The sequence below is a fragment of the Neofelis nebulosa genome, chromosome 3 (genome assembly GCF_028018385.1).
Source record: "Neofelis nebulosa isolate mNeoNeb1 chromosome 3, mNeoNeb1.pri, whole genome shotgun sequence".
Classification (NCBI taxonomy): Eukaryota; Metazoa; Chordata; class Mammalia; order Carnivora; family Felidae; genus Neofelis; species Neofelis nebulosa.
The window spans coordinates 16,327,477-16,341,659 of NC_080784.1; the positions used below are offsets into that span (position 1 = coordinate 16,327,477).

General features: G+C 42.6%; 1 protein-coding gene and 1 long non-coding RNA gene across 3 annotated transcripts in view; both read right to left on the minus strand.

The window, feature by feature from the left end:
• Positions 1-3,030: 3,030 nt before the first annotated feature.
• The window catches only part of CENPU (centromere protein U), a 43,914-nt gene continuing 32,761 nt past the window's right edge, over positions 3,031-14,183 (minus strand). For both annotated transcript variants that reach the window (XM_058719976.1, XM_058719975.1), the window contains exons 9-13: positions 8,020-8,098; positions 7,757-7,804; positions 6,591-6,652; positions 4,521-4,677; positions 3,031-3,251 (exon numbers count right to left, since the gene is read on the minus strand). In XM_058719976.1, the coding sequence (XP_058575959.1) occupies positions 3,138-3,251; positions 4,521-4,677; positions 6,591-6,652; positions 7,757-7,804; positions 8,020-8,098 (460 nt within the window). In that variant the 3' untranslated portion in view covers positions 3,031-3,137. The remainder of the gene's footprint in view (positions 3,252-4,520; positions 4,678-6,590; positions 6,653-7,756; positions 7,805-8,019; positions 8,099-14,183) is intronic.
• LOC131506408 (uncharacterized) lies at positions 4,815-6,179 on the minus strand. Its single transcript, XR_009258916.1, has 2 exons — positions 6,107-6,179; positions 4,815-6,070 (listed from the first exon to the last, which is right to left on the minus strand). It is a non-coding gene; the product is annotated as an uncharacterized LOC131506408 (long non-coding RNA).

Consider the following 14,183-nt stretch of genomic DNA (forward strand, 5'->3'; position numbering starts at 1 on the left):
ATTAGTAAAGGTCCTTTTAATATATTATTACATTTGGCTTGATATTTTGTTGAAGACTTTTGTATCTATGTTCATGAGGTAAATTGGACTATAACTTTTTTTTTTTTTTAATGGTGTCTTTCGTTTTGGTCCTCAGTTTATGCTGGCCTCGTAAAATGAATTTGGAAGCATTCCTTCAAGTTTTTGGAACAATTTGAGAAGAACAGGTACTACTTCTTTAAATGTTTGGTAGAATTCACCTGTGAAGCCACTTGGTCTTGGGACTTTTTGGGGGGGAGGAGTTAAATTACTGATTGTTTCATTACTTGTAATTGATATATTCAGATTTTCTATTTCTTAGTGATTCAGTCTTAGAAGATTGTGTGTCCTAGGAATTTATCCACTTGTAGGTTGTCCAATTTGTTGGTGTATAATTATTCATAGTAATCTCATGAGCCTTTGAATTTCCGTGATGTCAGTTGTACCCTCTCCTCTTCCATTTCTGACTTGATTCATTTGAGCCCTCTCTTTTTCTTAATGAGTCTGGCTAGAGATTTATTAATTTTTATCTTTTAAAAGAACCAGCTTCACTTTCACTGATCTTTTTTAATTGTTTTTGTTGTTGTTGTTGGTTTAGTCTCTATTTCATTTATTTTTCCCTCTGCTCTTTATTATTTCCTTCCTTCTGCTAACTTTGGGCTTTGCTTGGTCTTTTTCTAGTTCCTTTAGGTATAAAGTTCGATGACTTGGGAGTTTTGTTTCTTGAGGTGGGCCTGTATCCGTATGAAATTCCCTCTTAGAACTGCTTTTGTTGTGTCCCAGATTTTTGGAAAGTTGTTTCCATTTTTATTGTCCCATGGTATTTTTTAATTTCCTTTGATTTCTTTATTGTTCAGTAGCATGCTGTTTATGCTCTGTGTTTGTATTTTTTCAAGTTTTCTTCTTGTAACTGGTTTCTAGTTTTATACTGTTGTAATCAGAGAATGTGGTTAATAGGATTTGTTTCCCTGATTTATTTCTTGGGGAATACTCCATGTGCACTTGAAAAGAATGTGTATTCTATAGTTTTGCAATGAAATGTTCTGTATATATTAAGTCCATCTGGTTTAATGTGGTAAGGCCAATGTTTTCTTATTGGTTTTGTCTTTCTGTTCAATCCATTAGTTTGTTTGTTTGTTTTTTTTTTTTCAACGTTTTTTGTTTATTTTTGGGACAGAGAGAGACAGAGCATGAACGGGGGAGGGGCAGAGAGAGAGGGAGACACAGAGTCGGAAACAGGCTCCAGGCTCCGAGCCATCGGCCCAGCGCCTGACGCGGGGCTCAAACTCACGGACCGCGAGATCGTGACCTGGCTGAAGTCGGACGCTTAACCGACTGCGCCACCCAGGCGCCCCTCAATCCATTAGTTTAAGTGGGGGTATTAAAGTCCCATACTATTATTATATTGTCAATTTCTCCCTTTGTTAACGTTTGCTTTATGTGTTTAGGTGCTTCTGGGTTGGGTACATAGATGTTTATAAATGTTATATATCCTCTTGTATTGACCCTGAGTCATAATGTAATGCCCTTATCTTTTGTTATAAAGTCCATTTTAGTTAATAGAAGTATCACTTTTTATTCCCTTTGCATGGAATATCTTTTTCCATCCCTTCACTTTGTGTTTAGGTCTGAAGTATAGGCAGCACATACATGGGTCACTTCCTTGATCCATTTAGCTACACTGTGTCTTATGACTGGAGCATTAGTCCATTCACTTTTAATTATCAATAGGTATGTACTTATTGCCATTTTGTTAATTGTTTTCTGGTTGTTTTTGTGCTTCTCTGTACTTTCTCTTCGTCTCTTCCCTTGTGGTTTGATGGTTTTCTTTAGTGTTTAGGTTCTTTTCGCTGTCTTAGAGGTTTTTGGTTTGTGGTTATCGTGAGGTTTGTATGTATTGATCTACATATATAGCAGTCTATTTGAAAGTTTTTTTAATGTTTATTTTTGTGAGAGAGAGTGCGAGCAGGGGAGGGGCAGAGAGGGAGGCAGACACGGGATCTGAAGCAGGCTCCGTGCTGACAGCTCAGATGGGATGCAGGTCATGATCTTGCGGCAGGGCTTGAACTCACGAACCGCGAGATCATGCCCTGAGCTGAAGTCTGGATGTTTAACCGACTGAGCCATCCAGGTGCCCCTACAGCAGTCTATTTCCAAACGATAGTCACTTAGAGTTCTTGGCGGGATAGCTGAGGCTGGCTGGGCGGCCCCGGAGTGCCCTGTGCCCTGGCAGGACTGCGGCAGTAGGCACAGACCAGGGTGTCCGTGTTCTCCAGGGAGATGGCTGGGGCCGGAGTGGCCCCAGGCTGAGGGGGTCCGGTTGCACGTGGTGCCGAGGCGGTGCCGGTGGGGCGGCTGGGGCAGGTGCAGGCCTGCACTGGAACCGCTGTGGGCTGGAGGCCCCGGGCTCACTGGGCCAGTCCTCAGAAGAGTGAAGTGCCTGGGCCCGGCTCCTGTCTGGCCGTCAAGGTGGAAGGGAAAGTAAACAATGGTGCCCTTCAGCCCCGGAGAGTTTTAGCAGTTCTTCAGCAGCTTGGTGGATGTGCTAAGCTTAATAAGTGCGTTTCCTTTGCTTACAGTCCATTTGTCCTTTAAATCGGTGTTTTGGGTTTCTGTTTTTTTTTTTTTTGCTGTGCCCCAGGACTGGCGAGCGTGCATGTAGGCCTCAGTGCTATTCCTCCCTGCTGCCGGCCAGCACTTGGGGGTGGGGAAGGTGTCCCTCTAGCATCGTGCAGAAGCTGTTCCATCAGTCCTCAGTGGTGCAGGAGGAGCTGCTCTCTATGTAGGTGCAGACTCTGCGTGGCCAGCGGAGGAGGGGAGTTCAGGGTCTTCGGTGCCCGTCTTAGAACACCTCCCTGTGCTACTCAGGGCAGAGCTTTCTGTCTGCCTCTGATCAGGTGTCAACGTTTTAAGTCAACTAATCACACTGTTGCCACTTAATGCAGTCAAATTAAAGGACCATGAACAAAGTACTGAATTTTGGTGACAAACCAGCCCAAACAAGTAGACAAGTTAACTTTTCAGGGAGTTTTTATTTACAAAACTATGGATCGGAAGACCACAGGCTGCAGCAGGGGACTGACTGATCCTTCTATTCGGCATGTTTTAGTCGGCTGGCTTCATTTCCGGTCAAGGAGCTTCTCTAATTGATGGTTGATGTTTTGCAGATGGGTCTCAGCTCCTAAAAGGGTTCTTGCCTGAACTAACAGAGCTGGAAGGCTGGATGAATCATACTGTTGAAAGCAAATTATTTGGATTAAGTATAACAAACTTTTATAACCCTGTCTGTTATACAGCTCCTTGCTGAATAGAGCTTTCCACTACTTTCATTTTTCAAACTAGGACCATTATGATCAGGAAAAGGTTTAATCCTTTTCCTTAGGGCATAATTAGTAAGGTTACAAGGGACCCCTCTCTAGAAAGTTTTAGGCTGATCTCATCCCGGAAAAAGTTCCAAGAACTGTGGCATCTAAATCATGTACAACAAAATCACTTCCTGGTACAGATTGAGACTGGGTTTGGGCAAGTCTGCTTGATCTCATGCCGGTTTTAAACCCAGAAAACTATAAGGCAGATGGACTTTTCCTGGAAGAACTAATGGAATGAAAATACCAGGCCCATGAAAGTTCATGAGGGAAAAATTAATCACGTAGAAAAACTGAAGACAAAATTAGACAACCCAACATAAACTCGTGATTTTGAAATGACTAAGCCAGGCTCCATGTTGTAACTTGTATCTAAGGATGAGTGACCAAAGTCCTCTTCCAGTCTGTCACACTTATGACAGTTTGTTTAAAATCACGTTTTCAAAGGGTTTTTCTTAGTAATGAAAAGAGCAGCTTTGAGCAGAAAAGCCATCAGACGATTGCTACCACCCACCTAATAATGCAGTTGTTTCTAGACTACCACATACCCTATTACTGGGGAATTCAATTTCACAGATATTTGAGAGCCTGCTGTGTTCAAGCTACCATGGGGCGCCTGCTCTCAGGGAGGAGAGAGAGAAGAACTAACATTTGGTGTTAGATTTCTGGTTTAGGAAAAGAAGTAGGACATAAACCCAAATACCTACTTTCCCTAAAGGAAGACAGATGCTGCAAGAGTACAGAAGGCCCGCGGGGCAAACACAGGACAGGTTGGTACACTCGTGTATTCCAAGCCAAGTACAGTTGCCACATCTGTTTTCACCAGTTATGCTCAAAGTCAGTGCTCAGGATGTCTCCAAGTTAGTAACCAAATCCCCAACTCCAAGCAAGCTTTGGGCCAAGTGTGTGTGGGCACAGAAAACAGTAATTGAAAAGCATTCCATGTCCGTATCTAATACACAAACAAGCTTAAGGCTTTTAGATTGGTGTAAAAAACCTCAATTTAGAAGTGAAGTCTAATGCTGCTCTGCAGGCCGACTGTAATGTTGCATCCACCTTTCTCCTCAGAGCTGCTAATCCTCAACAGGCCAATGCCCTCTCTTCTCAATCACAGTGAAAAATAAAAATCAATGTTACCGTTTCTTTTACATGTGGTTCTTTCTCTCGAGTATCTGAATAATCTCGATGAAGCTGTTTTAAGTTAGATAAGAAACACGCTGCATTCCTAAGGGAAGATTTTCTCTCCTCAAGCTCGACGTATTTTATTTGTAGTTGTTTCATCTGTGGCTCTAACCTGCAACAGAAAATATTTCCCCACGTATGAATGGCACGTAATGAAGTATAACAGCCTAGGGTGTAGGAGACTGAGGACACACGTAGACGGAGCGAGGTAAGACCATGCTGTGAGGGGGGGCTAGATCTTTACAGGTATCTTCAGTTCTGAAATTACGAATGTGGGACAGAGTCTAGATTTCAATTTAAAATACAGACAAAACTCTGAAACACAGTACACAATGAAGAATTAGAAATGACATCCACAGACGAAGAGGTCTTCTAGATCCTAAAACCCGTCCAGTCATATTGTTGGGAACCACTGAATTAAGACAGTTTGGTTAACAAGTCATAGCCTCAGGTGGGAGGAGAGAGGCCGCGCGGGTCAACAGCAACGGCAGGGAAAAAAGCCTTTCCTTCGCCCCTTCCCCTCATCACAGCCTTGTCCATTTTCCAATATCCAATAAAACCAGTGGAAAAATCATCCAAGTGCCTGGATGGAAAATGTATAGGTAAACCACTATATCTTTCAGTGTCTTCTTTCTTACCCTGGAAAGTAAAAATGGATAACTTGGATTTTATGGACAAATAAAGGCGGGGGAGGAGGCTGCCGATTTTTTATTCTCTCCAAGATAAAAGGATTTTTCTAAAAGGATATTAGAGTTACTTTTTCACAGTGGTGTCTGCTGAACAAATGCAGCACTGTGGGCAAGCTGTCTGGGGCAGGAGGGCGGGGTGCGGAGGCAGTCTGTACCCATGAGATCCTGGCCCCGACTTCCTGGGGGTGGGACTGGGGGTAGGTTACCTCCCTCGGCCTTGGGGTTTTCCACACGTGAAGTTAGAATAATGATACACTGCAGGTTTCTATGCCTTCTCAAGACATACTTTTCGACTTCTAGAATTGTATCGAGAAAAGGAACCAGAGGCGCTGGTCTGTAAGAGGTCTGATTCTCACTATCCTGCCATAATAAGCCACCTCCCAGGACCACGATAAGGAGCTAATACATAAAGCATTTCAGACAGTGAGCGGCACACACAGGAAGCTTAAGTGCTATTTTCTTTCGGCCTGAGTGAGCAGACGCTCCGCCAAGGGCCAGGACCTGCCCACAGACTGGACTGGAGAACAGTGAGCTGGACACCCAATCCCACCCTCTCCTAGACTTCTGGCATTCTCTCCTTTAAAACTTGGTACTATAATTGTAGGCCATCTTTTCCGATAATACCACTTTCTCGCCCTATTTTAAAACGCCTACAAAGAGCAGAGAAGAGATCTGCTTCTCTGGCCACTGCTCTCCCACAGCCCCCAGCTCACACGACGGTCCCGTCGCACAGAAGACCACCCACAACTACGAGCTGGTTGACTGTCGGCGGCAGCAAACCCCAGGCTTCATAACCACACATGGGGACAGCCCCGACTATGTTCCCGGCCCCACACGTGGGGACGGGTTCACAGGAGGGCTACGCCAACAAGAACACGAACACAAGCCGTTAACACTTACACAGCACTTACTGAATGCCGGCCACTGCGAGGCACGTTGTGTGTATTTATTCACTGAATTCTCTCAACACCCCGGGAGGGGTAGGTATTGTGCTCGTTTACCAAGGAGGCGCTGAGGCACCGGGAGGTTGCACAGCCAGTAAGTGGCAGACCCTGGATTCGAACCCAGGCAGTCTCGTGCCAAAGTCCATGCGCTTCATCTGTAACTGGGCCACCTCTCGGGCTGGAGTTGAGAGAGCTGATAGCAGACAGATGAAGGCTGAACTCTTCTTTGCTAAAAGCTTCTACTCAGCCACATAACCTACCTTCACTGAGCTTCCGGGAACAAAGAAAACCTGGGATTTCAAGGTAATACGGCAGATTTTCACAGCCCCACGGGATGTACTGTGATTCAATCCTTGCAGCTAAGTTCTCAGAGGAGTCTGACATTATCTTACCGAAGCAGTTCATCCTGGAGTTCGAGCAAACGCTGCCTTTTCTTCTCAATATCTGAAATAATCTAAAGTAATACAATAATTTGTTAAAATAACTCCCTCAGTGTTTGAGCACCGCTATGTACACTGTACCAGAGTCTAGAAAAACAGTGGGAAAGAGACTGCATCCTCCCCCTCGCGGAGCTTCGGTCTAAGGGGAAGACAGACATTACATATGAACAGCAGGTAACTACAACCTGTCATGTGCTATGGAGAAAAAGAACAGGGAACTCTGGGAAATAGGGTATCTACCCCAGGACAACTCTGAGGAGGAAGAGGGGTCCAGATCTTTACTACCCTGTGAGCTACTGTGTAGGGAGTCTGGATTTTATCCGGGTACACTAGGAAAATACTGAAGCAGGAGAGTGTCCTGATACAACCTGTATCTAAGAAAGAATACTTCCATAGAACAAATTTTATTATCTCAGCCATCACCTTTAGTGACTACCAGATCCACGGCTGGACCATTCCCAGGGGCTTGGAAGCCATGCGGAATTGACCGATAAGAAAATACAACTGAGGGAAAAAAAAAACCAACAAAGGCTTGTAATCACTGAAATGAATATACATTTCAAGTCTATTTCTATTAGAAATATAGAGGGGGGCTGCTCTTCAGTCCTGGATTCCTGCAGGCTTAGAGCTCAGAGGTCATCTGGTCCAACCGCACACTGGTGTTCATGGGCTTGCTTCTCCTCACACACCTAGTGCTAGAGTTTGCAAGAAGGTGGTACAACATCAAAACAGCAGAACCAGGACGAGAATGGAGGTCGCCTAACCCTTAATGCTGTATTCTTCCCAGGCTGTCCCTCTACGTGGGACATGGGACAGTTCTTTATTCCATAAGGTTTTATTTCTTTGACATCCACAAAAGCAATACATATATATTACTTAATACTTAATACCTTGTAAGTGTCACGTTGGGCTTGATGGCCATTTTAGGCAAGTTAGGATCCCCATCCCTTAGCACGCATTAGTAGGACCCAACCACGAGATCAACCCGATACAAGCCTGACTAAAAAAAACATCTACAAACTGAAGCTCATAAAATCGAAGGAGTCACGGCTTTTCTTAACCCTGCACATGCTAGACTTCTATATGACCGTGTGCTTCTAATCACACGAGGGATATACCTTCGTGTTCTTCCTTTTCAGGGTTTTCGACGTCTGGATGTCTTTAAGCTGCACAAAAGAAAAAAAATACGTATTTGTGTGTTTTCCAAAATTAAACTGTTTATTAACTTACCAGATATCACATTTAAAGACCACATGTGAAACAGAATAGTTCGAGTGAGTTCTTTACCACACTGCAATCTCTTCTTAGATAACTAACTGTATGCTGCCCCGCGACTGGCAAAAACAATTCAGACCGACAAACTTACGGTCTGTGAGCTTACCATTTTGAGGAGTTCTTCTTCCATATGAGCATGAAATTTTTTGATGGCTTCCTTACAGATTTTAGATTCTACTTTTTGTCTACAGCAGGAAAAAAAAAAAAAAAAAAGGATCACACTAGGTATCATACAAAGGATTTTGAAAGGTGTGTTTCATTTGCTTAGCACATCAACAAACCACGATTTGGCATATATACCGTTCCGAAGAAGACGGCCTGGCTAGCGTGCAGCCTTTTCTCAGGCTAAAAAAAGAAAAAAAAAATACCGGACAGAGTCTCAACAAAAGAGAAAGAACAGCAAATATGTTCCCCTAAACCTTCAGGGACATGGTTACCTGAACTTCCGGATACGGGCCACGCCCACAGGTGAAGGCGTGAGACGCAGGAAAGGCTCACGGCCCGTGTTCACCCTTTACTGTCCTGCCACTAGTGTGGTCATCGGATGACCGGCAAGCCAGCCCCTCCCTGCCCGCTGACAACCAGAGGGATAATCGTGTCACACGTCCGGACTAGCCAACAGGCGGCGAGAAGCCAGCCGGACTGGTAGCCACAAGTCTGGCCCCTCAAACACTTACAAAGCTCACCCACACAAAGTGGTTCCGGTCCGTCATCAGGACAAAAGCCTCCGAGTCTCCCAGTTCGGCGTGCTTATGGCCGAACGGCAGAGCCACAGTGCTATGCGGCAGCGGGACAGCAGCTAAGCCCTGACGCTGCCTCGGCGCAGAAGGATACTGGAGTGTGAGTGTGTGCCTTCCGCCGGAAGTAATAAATACCTGGTATGAGTGACAGGTCGTTACAAAATGGTTTCTTTCTTGGGGGAAATCCATGAGGAGGCAAAGTCCCTCAGAAGAAGGGGACTGAGCTAAGCGCCACACAAGAGAAGGCCCGTATGTCTGAATATAGATCTCTGTAGAAGTTCTCATCAAGACTGTTAAAAGGTATGTCTAGTAACATCGGCAAGATAGTGGAATAGGAAGCCCCCCACACCAGACTCCCCCACAGGGAAACCAACTTAATAACTATATATGGCCAAAAAAGCCTTGTGACAATTTCAGAAACCAATTAAGTCGCAGGCAAGTTCTAAGTCAAGAACAGTCATACTGAAACAGGTGAGAAAAGCTGTTTCCTATCAACTTCAACAGCCCTTCTCCCAAGCGAGCACAGCTTGGTTGAGCCAAGAAGCTCCGTGCGTGGTTTCTCCCTTGGGAAAGGAAGAGAAGAGTGCAACGTATGTCCAATGTCATGGCTTTTCGGGGGGCTGCCCAAGGGACCCCTTGCCACCTCGCCTGATTTGGAACGCTAACGGAACCAGCATACTTCAGATGCCTGACTGCCGTGGAGAACAAAGTCCAATGGCTTTCTACAGCGACAGAACTGGCAATGCTGCGGACAGGGGATCAGGAAAAATGGCCCAGCTCATGCCTTCCCTTTTGGTTGCGGGGCGGGGGGAGAGAAGAGCAAGAACGTTATCCATCATTTGGAATGGTTTCTGTGTCACCTGAAGTATGACAATGGTGGGAACCGAAATAGTTTGGATGCCTTTGGTCACAGAGACCAAAAAAGAGCTCAGCAGCCTGTTGCAGAGAGCTCTAGTCTTTGGAGATTACAGATTCCTAAGAAAGAAAGAAGCAAATCTCTCCAGTTGGCAAATCACATGCACAAGCCCAAAGGCACATCTCTCAGAAAGGACTGAGGGACCACCAGAAGTGAGGGACTGCCCAGGCTGACTGGTGAAGGTACAAAGCCTGTACAAAGCCGGTATGTAAAGACCAGGAGAGGTGGCTGCTTTTTAAATGTACACAACACAGCAAAAAATAACAAGGCACTAGAAGAAACAAGAAAACATAACCCAAATAAGTGGGGGGAAAAATCCCCAGAAACAGAACCTAAAGAAAGAAGTGGAGATCTATGAATTTGCTAACAAAGAACTAAAAAATGATCACCTTAGTGAAGTTCAATGTGCTACAAGAGAACACAGATGAATAAACTAAATCGGGAAAATGATGCATGAGAGTATCAACCAAGAGAACCTATAAAAAGAACCAAACAAGTTCTGGAACTGAATAAGATAACTGAATTGAAAAATTCACTAGGCGTGTTCACAGCAGATTTGATCAGGCTGAGGAAAGAAATGGGAAACTTGTGGATGAGTCATTTGAAATTACCAATCAGAACAACAAAAAGAAAAAAGAATAAAATGGAAAAAAGCATGTGGGATTTACAGAAAACATTCAACACACCAAAATGTGCATTATGGGGAGCAGAGAACTTATTTGAAGAATGGCCCCAAACTTAGCAAATCTGAGGATGAAAATGGACACCCAAATTCAGAAAGCTCAAAAAGCCCCCACCTAAGAGGAACCCAAAGGGGCCCACACTGACACACATTATATTCAAACTGTCAAAATTCAAAGGCAAAAACAGAATCTTGAAAGTAGCAAGAGAAAAGCAACTTGTCATGCACAAGGGAGCTCCCACAACACCACCAATGGATTTCTCAGCAGAGACACTGAAGAACAGAAGGTGGCACGGTATCTACAAAGCACCGAAGGAGAAGTGCCAACCAAGAATACCGTACCTGGCAGAACTGTACTTCAACAATTAAGGAGAAGTAAAGACTTTCCAGGTAAACAAAGGCTGAGTGGGTTCATCATCACTAGAACTGCCTTGTAAGAATTACTAAGGGGAACCTTTCAAGTTTAAACAAAAGGACACAATACAGTAACACACAGGCATATGAAAATAGAAAGGTCTGCTAAAGGTATATATACAGATGGATACAGAACCCCATAATACTGGATAGTGATGCATAAATCACTCTTCATACTGATAATAGATTTTAAAAGCTATAAGCATAAAAATAACATGAAACTGTGTCAATGGTTAAAACTCTAAGAAGGTGAGGGGCACCTGGGTGGCTCAGTTGGTTAAGCGTCCGACTCCTGATTTCTGCTCAGGTCGTAATCTCATGGTTTTGTGAGTTTGAGTCCCGCATCAGGCTCTGCACTGATAGTGCGGACCCTGCTTGGGATTCTCTCTCCCCCTCTCTCTTTTCCCCTCCCCTACTTACACTGTCTCTGTCTCTTTCAAGATAAATACATAAAAACTTAAAAAAAAACGTAAGAAGGTGAAACCTGCAACATCAGTAACAAAGTGTTATCCCCATATGGTGGGGGAGGGAGACATAAAGAAGTAGAGTTTTTTAGGTGATTGAGGTTAGTTAAGTTTTTATTCTTTCTTTCTTTCATTAACTAATTCATTTATTTTAAGTAGACTTCATGCTCAGTGCAGAGCCCAATGCAGGGCTTGAACTCACAACCACGAGATCAAGACCTGAGCTGAAATCAGGAGTCGGATACTTAACTGACTGAGCCACCCAGGCATACCTAAGTTGTTACCATTTTAAAGCAGACTGCTATAAGATGATTTATGCCATTCCCATTTGTGTAAGTGCACGTGTGTGCACATGCGTGCACGCGCGCGCACACACACACACTCGACAGAAGCACAGAAGAAAATAGGAGAATCAAGGCACATCACTACAAAAAAGAAATCAACAAGACACAAAGGAAGGCTATAAGAGAGGAAAAGAGACAAAATAACTGTAAGACTTAGAGAAAACAAAATTTAGTAGTAAAATAAGTCAATCACTACCAGGAGTCCCCCCAATCAAAAGCCACTGAGTGGCTGACTGGATTTTAAAAAAAGGATCCAACTATATCCTGTCTATAAAAGATCCTAGTTAGGTATAAGGAAATACACAGGCTGAATATGGAAAAGATATTCCATCCAATGATAACAAAAAGAGAACGGTGGTGACCATACTTACATTGGACAAATTATACTTTAAGTCAAAAAAGTGTCAATTCACCAGGAATATAGAAAATTATAAATATATATGCACCCAACACTGGAGCACCCACATATATGAGTTAACAGAACTGAAAGGGAAAACAGGCAGTAACAGTAATACTGTAATAGTAATAGTAGGTGATTTCAATACCTCATTTTCAATAACAGATCAAACAGAAGCTCAATAAGGAAACGAGATTTGAACAACACTATAAACCAAATGGATCCAACAAACCTACATAGAACATTCCACCCAGTAAGAACAGAATATACATTCTTCTGATAGGCACACAGAATATTCTCCAAGACAGATGTTAGATGATGAAATAAGTCTGAACCAATTTAATATGATTGAAATCATACCAAGTATCTTCTCAGACCACCGTGGAATAAAACTAGAAATCAACAACAAAAGGAAAACTGGAAAACTCACAAATATGTGGAAATTAAACAACATAGTTTTGAACAACGAATCATTCAAACAAGAAATACAAGGGAAACTGGAAAATATCTTGGAACAAATGAAGACAAAAACATAATGCACCAACACTTACGGGATGCAGCCAAGGAAGTACTAAAAGAGAAGCCGACAGCAGTAAATACCTACATTAAATAAGAGGAAATATCTCAAATCAACAGCCTAACTTTACACCTCAAGGAACTAGAAAAGGAAGATCAAACTAAACAACAGCATAAGACAGAACAGTAAAGATTAGAGCAAAAATAAATGAAATGAAAAATAGGAAAAAAATTAATGACACTAAGAGTTTTTTTATTTTCTTAATTTTTTTTTTTTTAACGTTTATTTATTTTTTTTGAGACAGAGAGAGACAGAGCATGAACAGGGGAGGGGCAGAGAGAGAGAGGGAGACACAGAATCAGAAGCAGGCTCCAGGCTCTGAGCCATCAGCCCAGAGCCCGACGCGGGGCTCGAACTCACGGACCGTGAGATCGTGACCTGAGCTGAAGTCGGACGCTTAACCGACTGAGCCACCCAGGCGCCCCTAAGAGTTTTTTTAAAAGATCAATAAAACTGACAAATCCTTAGACTAATACGAAAGGGAAAAGACGCAAAAAATGAAAGGTGAGGCATTACAACTGACGCTACAGAAATAAAAAGGATCATAAGAGACTACTATGAACAATTATAAGCCCACCAATTAGGTAATCATGAAGGAATGCATAAACTTCTAAGAACATAAAACCCACAAAGACTGAATCAAGTAGCAATAAAAAGTATGTTCAAACCTATAGCTAGTAAGGAGACTGAATCACTAATCAAAATCCTCCAATTTAAGGCCCACAAACCAGATGACTTCACTGAAGAATTCTACCAAATATTTGAAGAATGAACATTAATCTTTCTCAAACTCTTCCAAAAACTTTAAGAGGGGAGAAACACTTCCAAACTTATTTTATGAGGCTGGCATCACCTTGCTACCAAAATCAGACAAAGATACTACAAGAAAAGAAAACTAGAAAGCAATATCCTTGATTATGGATGCAAAACTCCCCAACATAATACTAGTAAAGGGGAATTCAATAACACACTTAAGTGATTATACATCACAAGAAAGTGGTATTTATGCCTGGAATGCAAGGATAGTTCAACAAATGAAATACAATCAACATAACACAATAACAGAATGAAGGACAAAAGCCTCATGCTCATCTCAATTGATACAGAAAGAGCATTTGACAAAATTCAACACCTTTCATGATAAAAACTCTCAGCAAACTAGGAATAGAAGGAAATCACATCAATGTAATAAAGGCCATATATTAAAAGCCTACGGCTAACATCATATTCAGTGGTGAAAAGTTAAAAGTTACTGCTCTCAGATCAGGAACAAAATGGAGATGCCTCTCTTGCCATTTCTGTTCAACACAGGACTGAGAATGCTAGCCAAAGCAATTAGGTAAGAAGAAGAAATAAACGTATCCAAATTGGAAACGAAGAAGTAAAATGATCTCTGTTCACAGAGGAAATAATTTTATATGTAGAAAATCCTGAAGATTACACACACACACACACACACACACACACACACGCTGTTAGAATAAACAAATTCAGCAGGATTGCAGGATACAAAAATCAACAAAGAACAGTTGCATTGCTATGTATCAACAATGAACAATCCAAAAAGGTAATTAAGAAAACAATCCCATTTACAATAGCATCAAAAAGAATAAAATACTTAGAAACAAACTTAAGGAGGTAAGGTATTTCTACCCTAAAAACTATAAAACGTTGTTAAAAGAAACTGGAGATACAAATAAAGAGAAAGACCTCCTATGTTCATGGACTGGAAGATT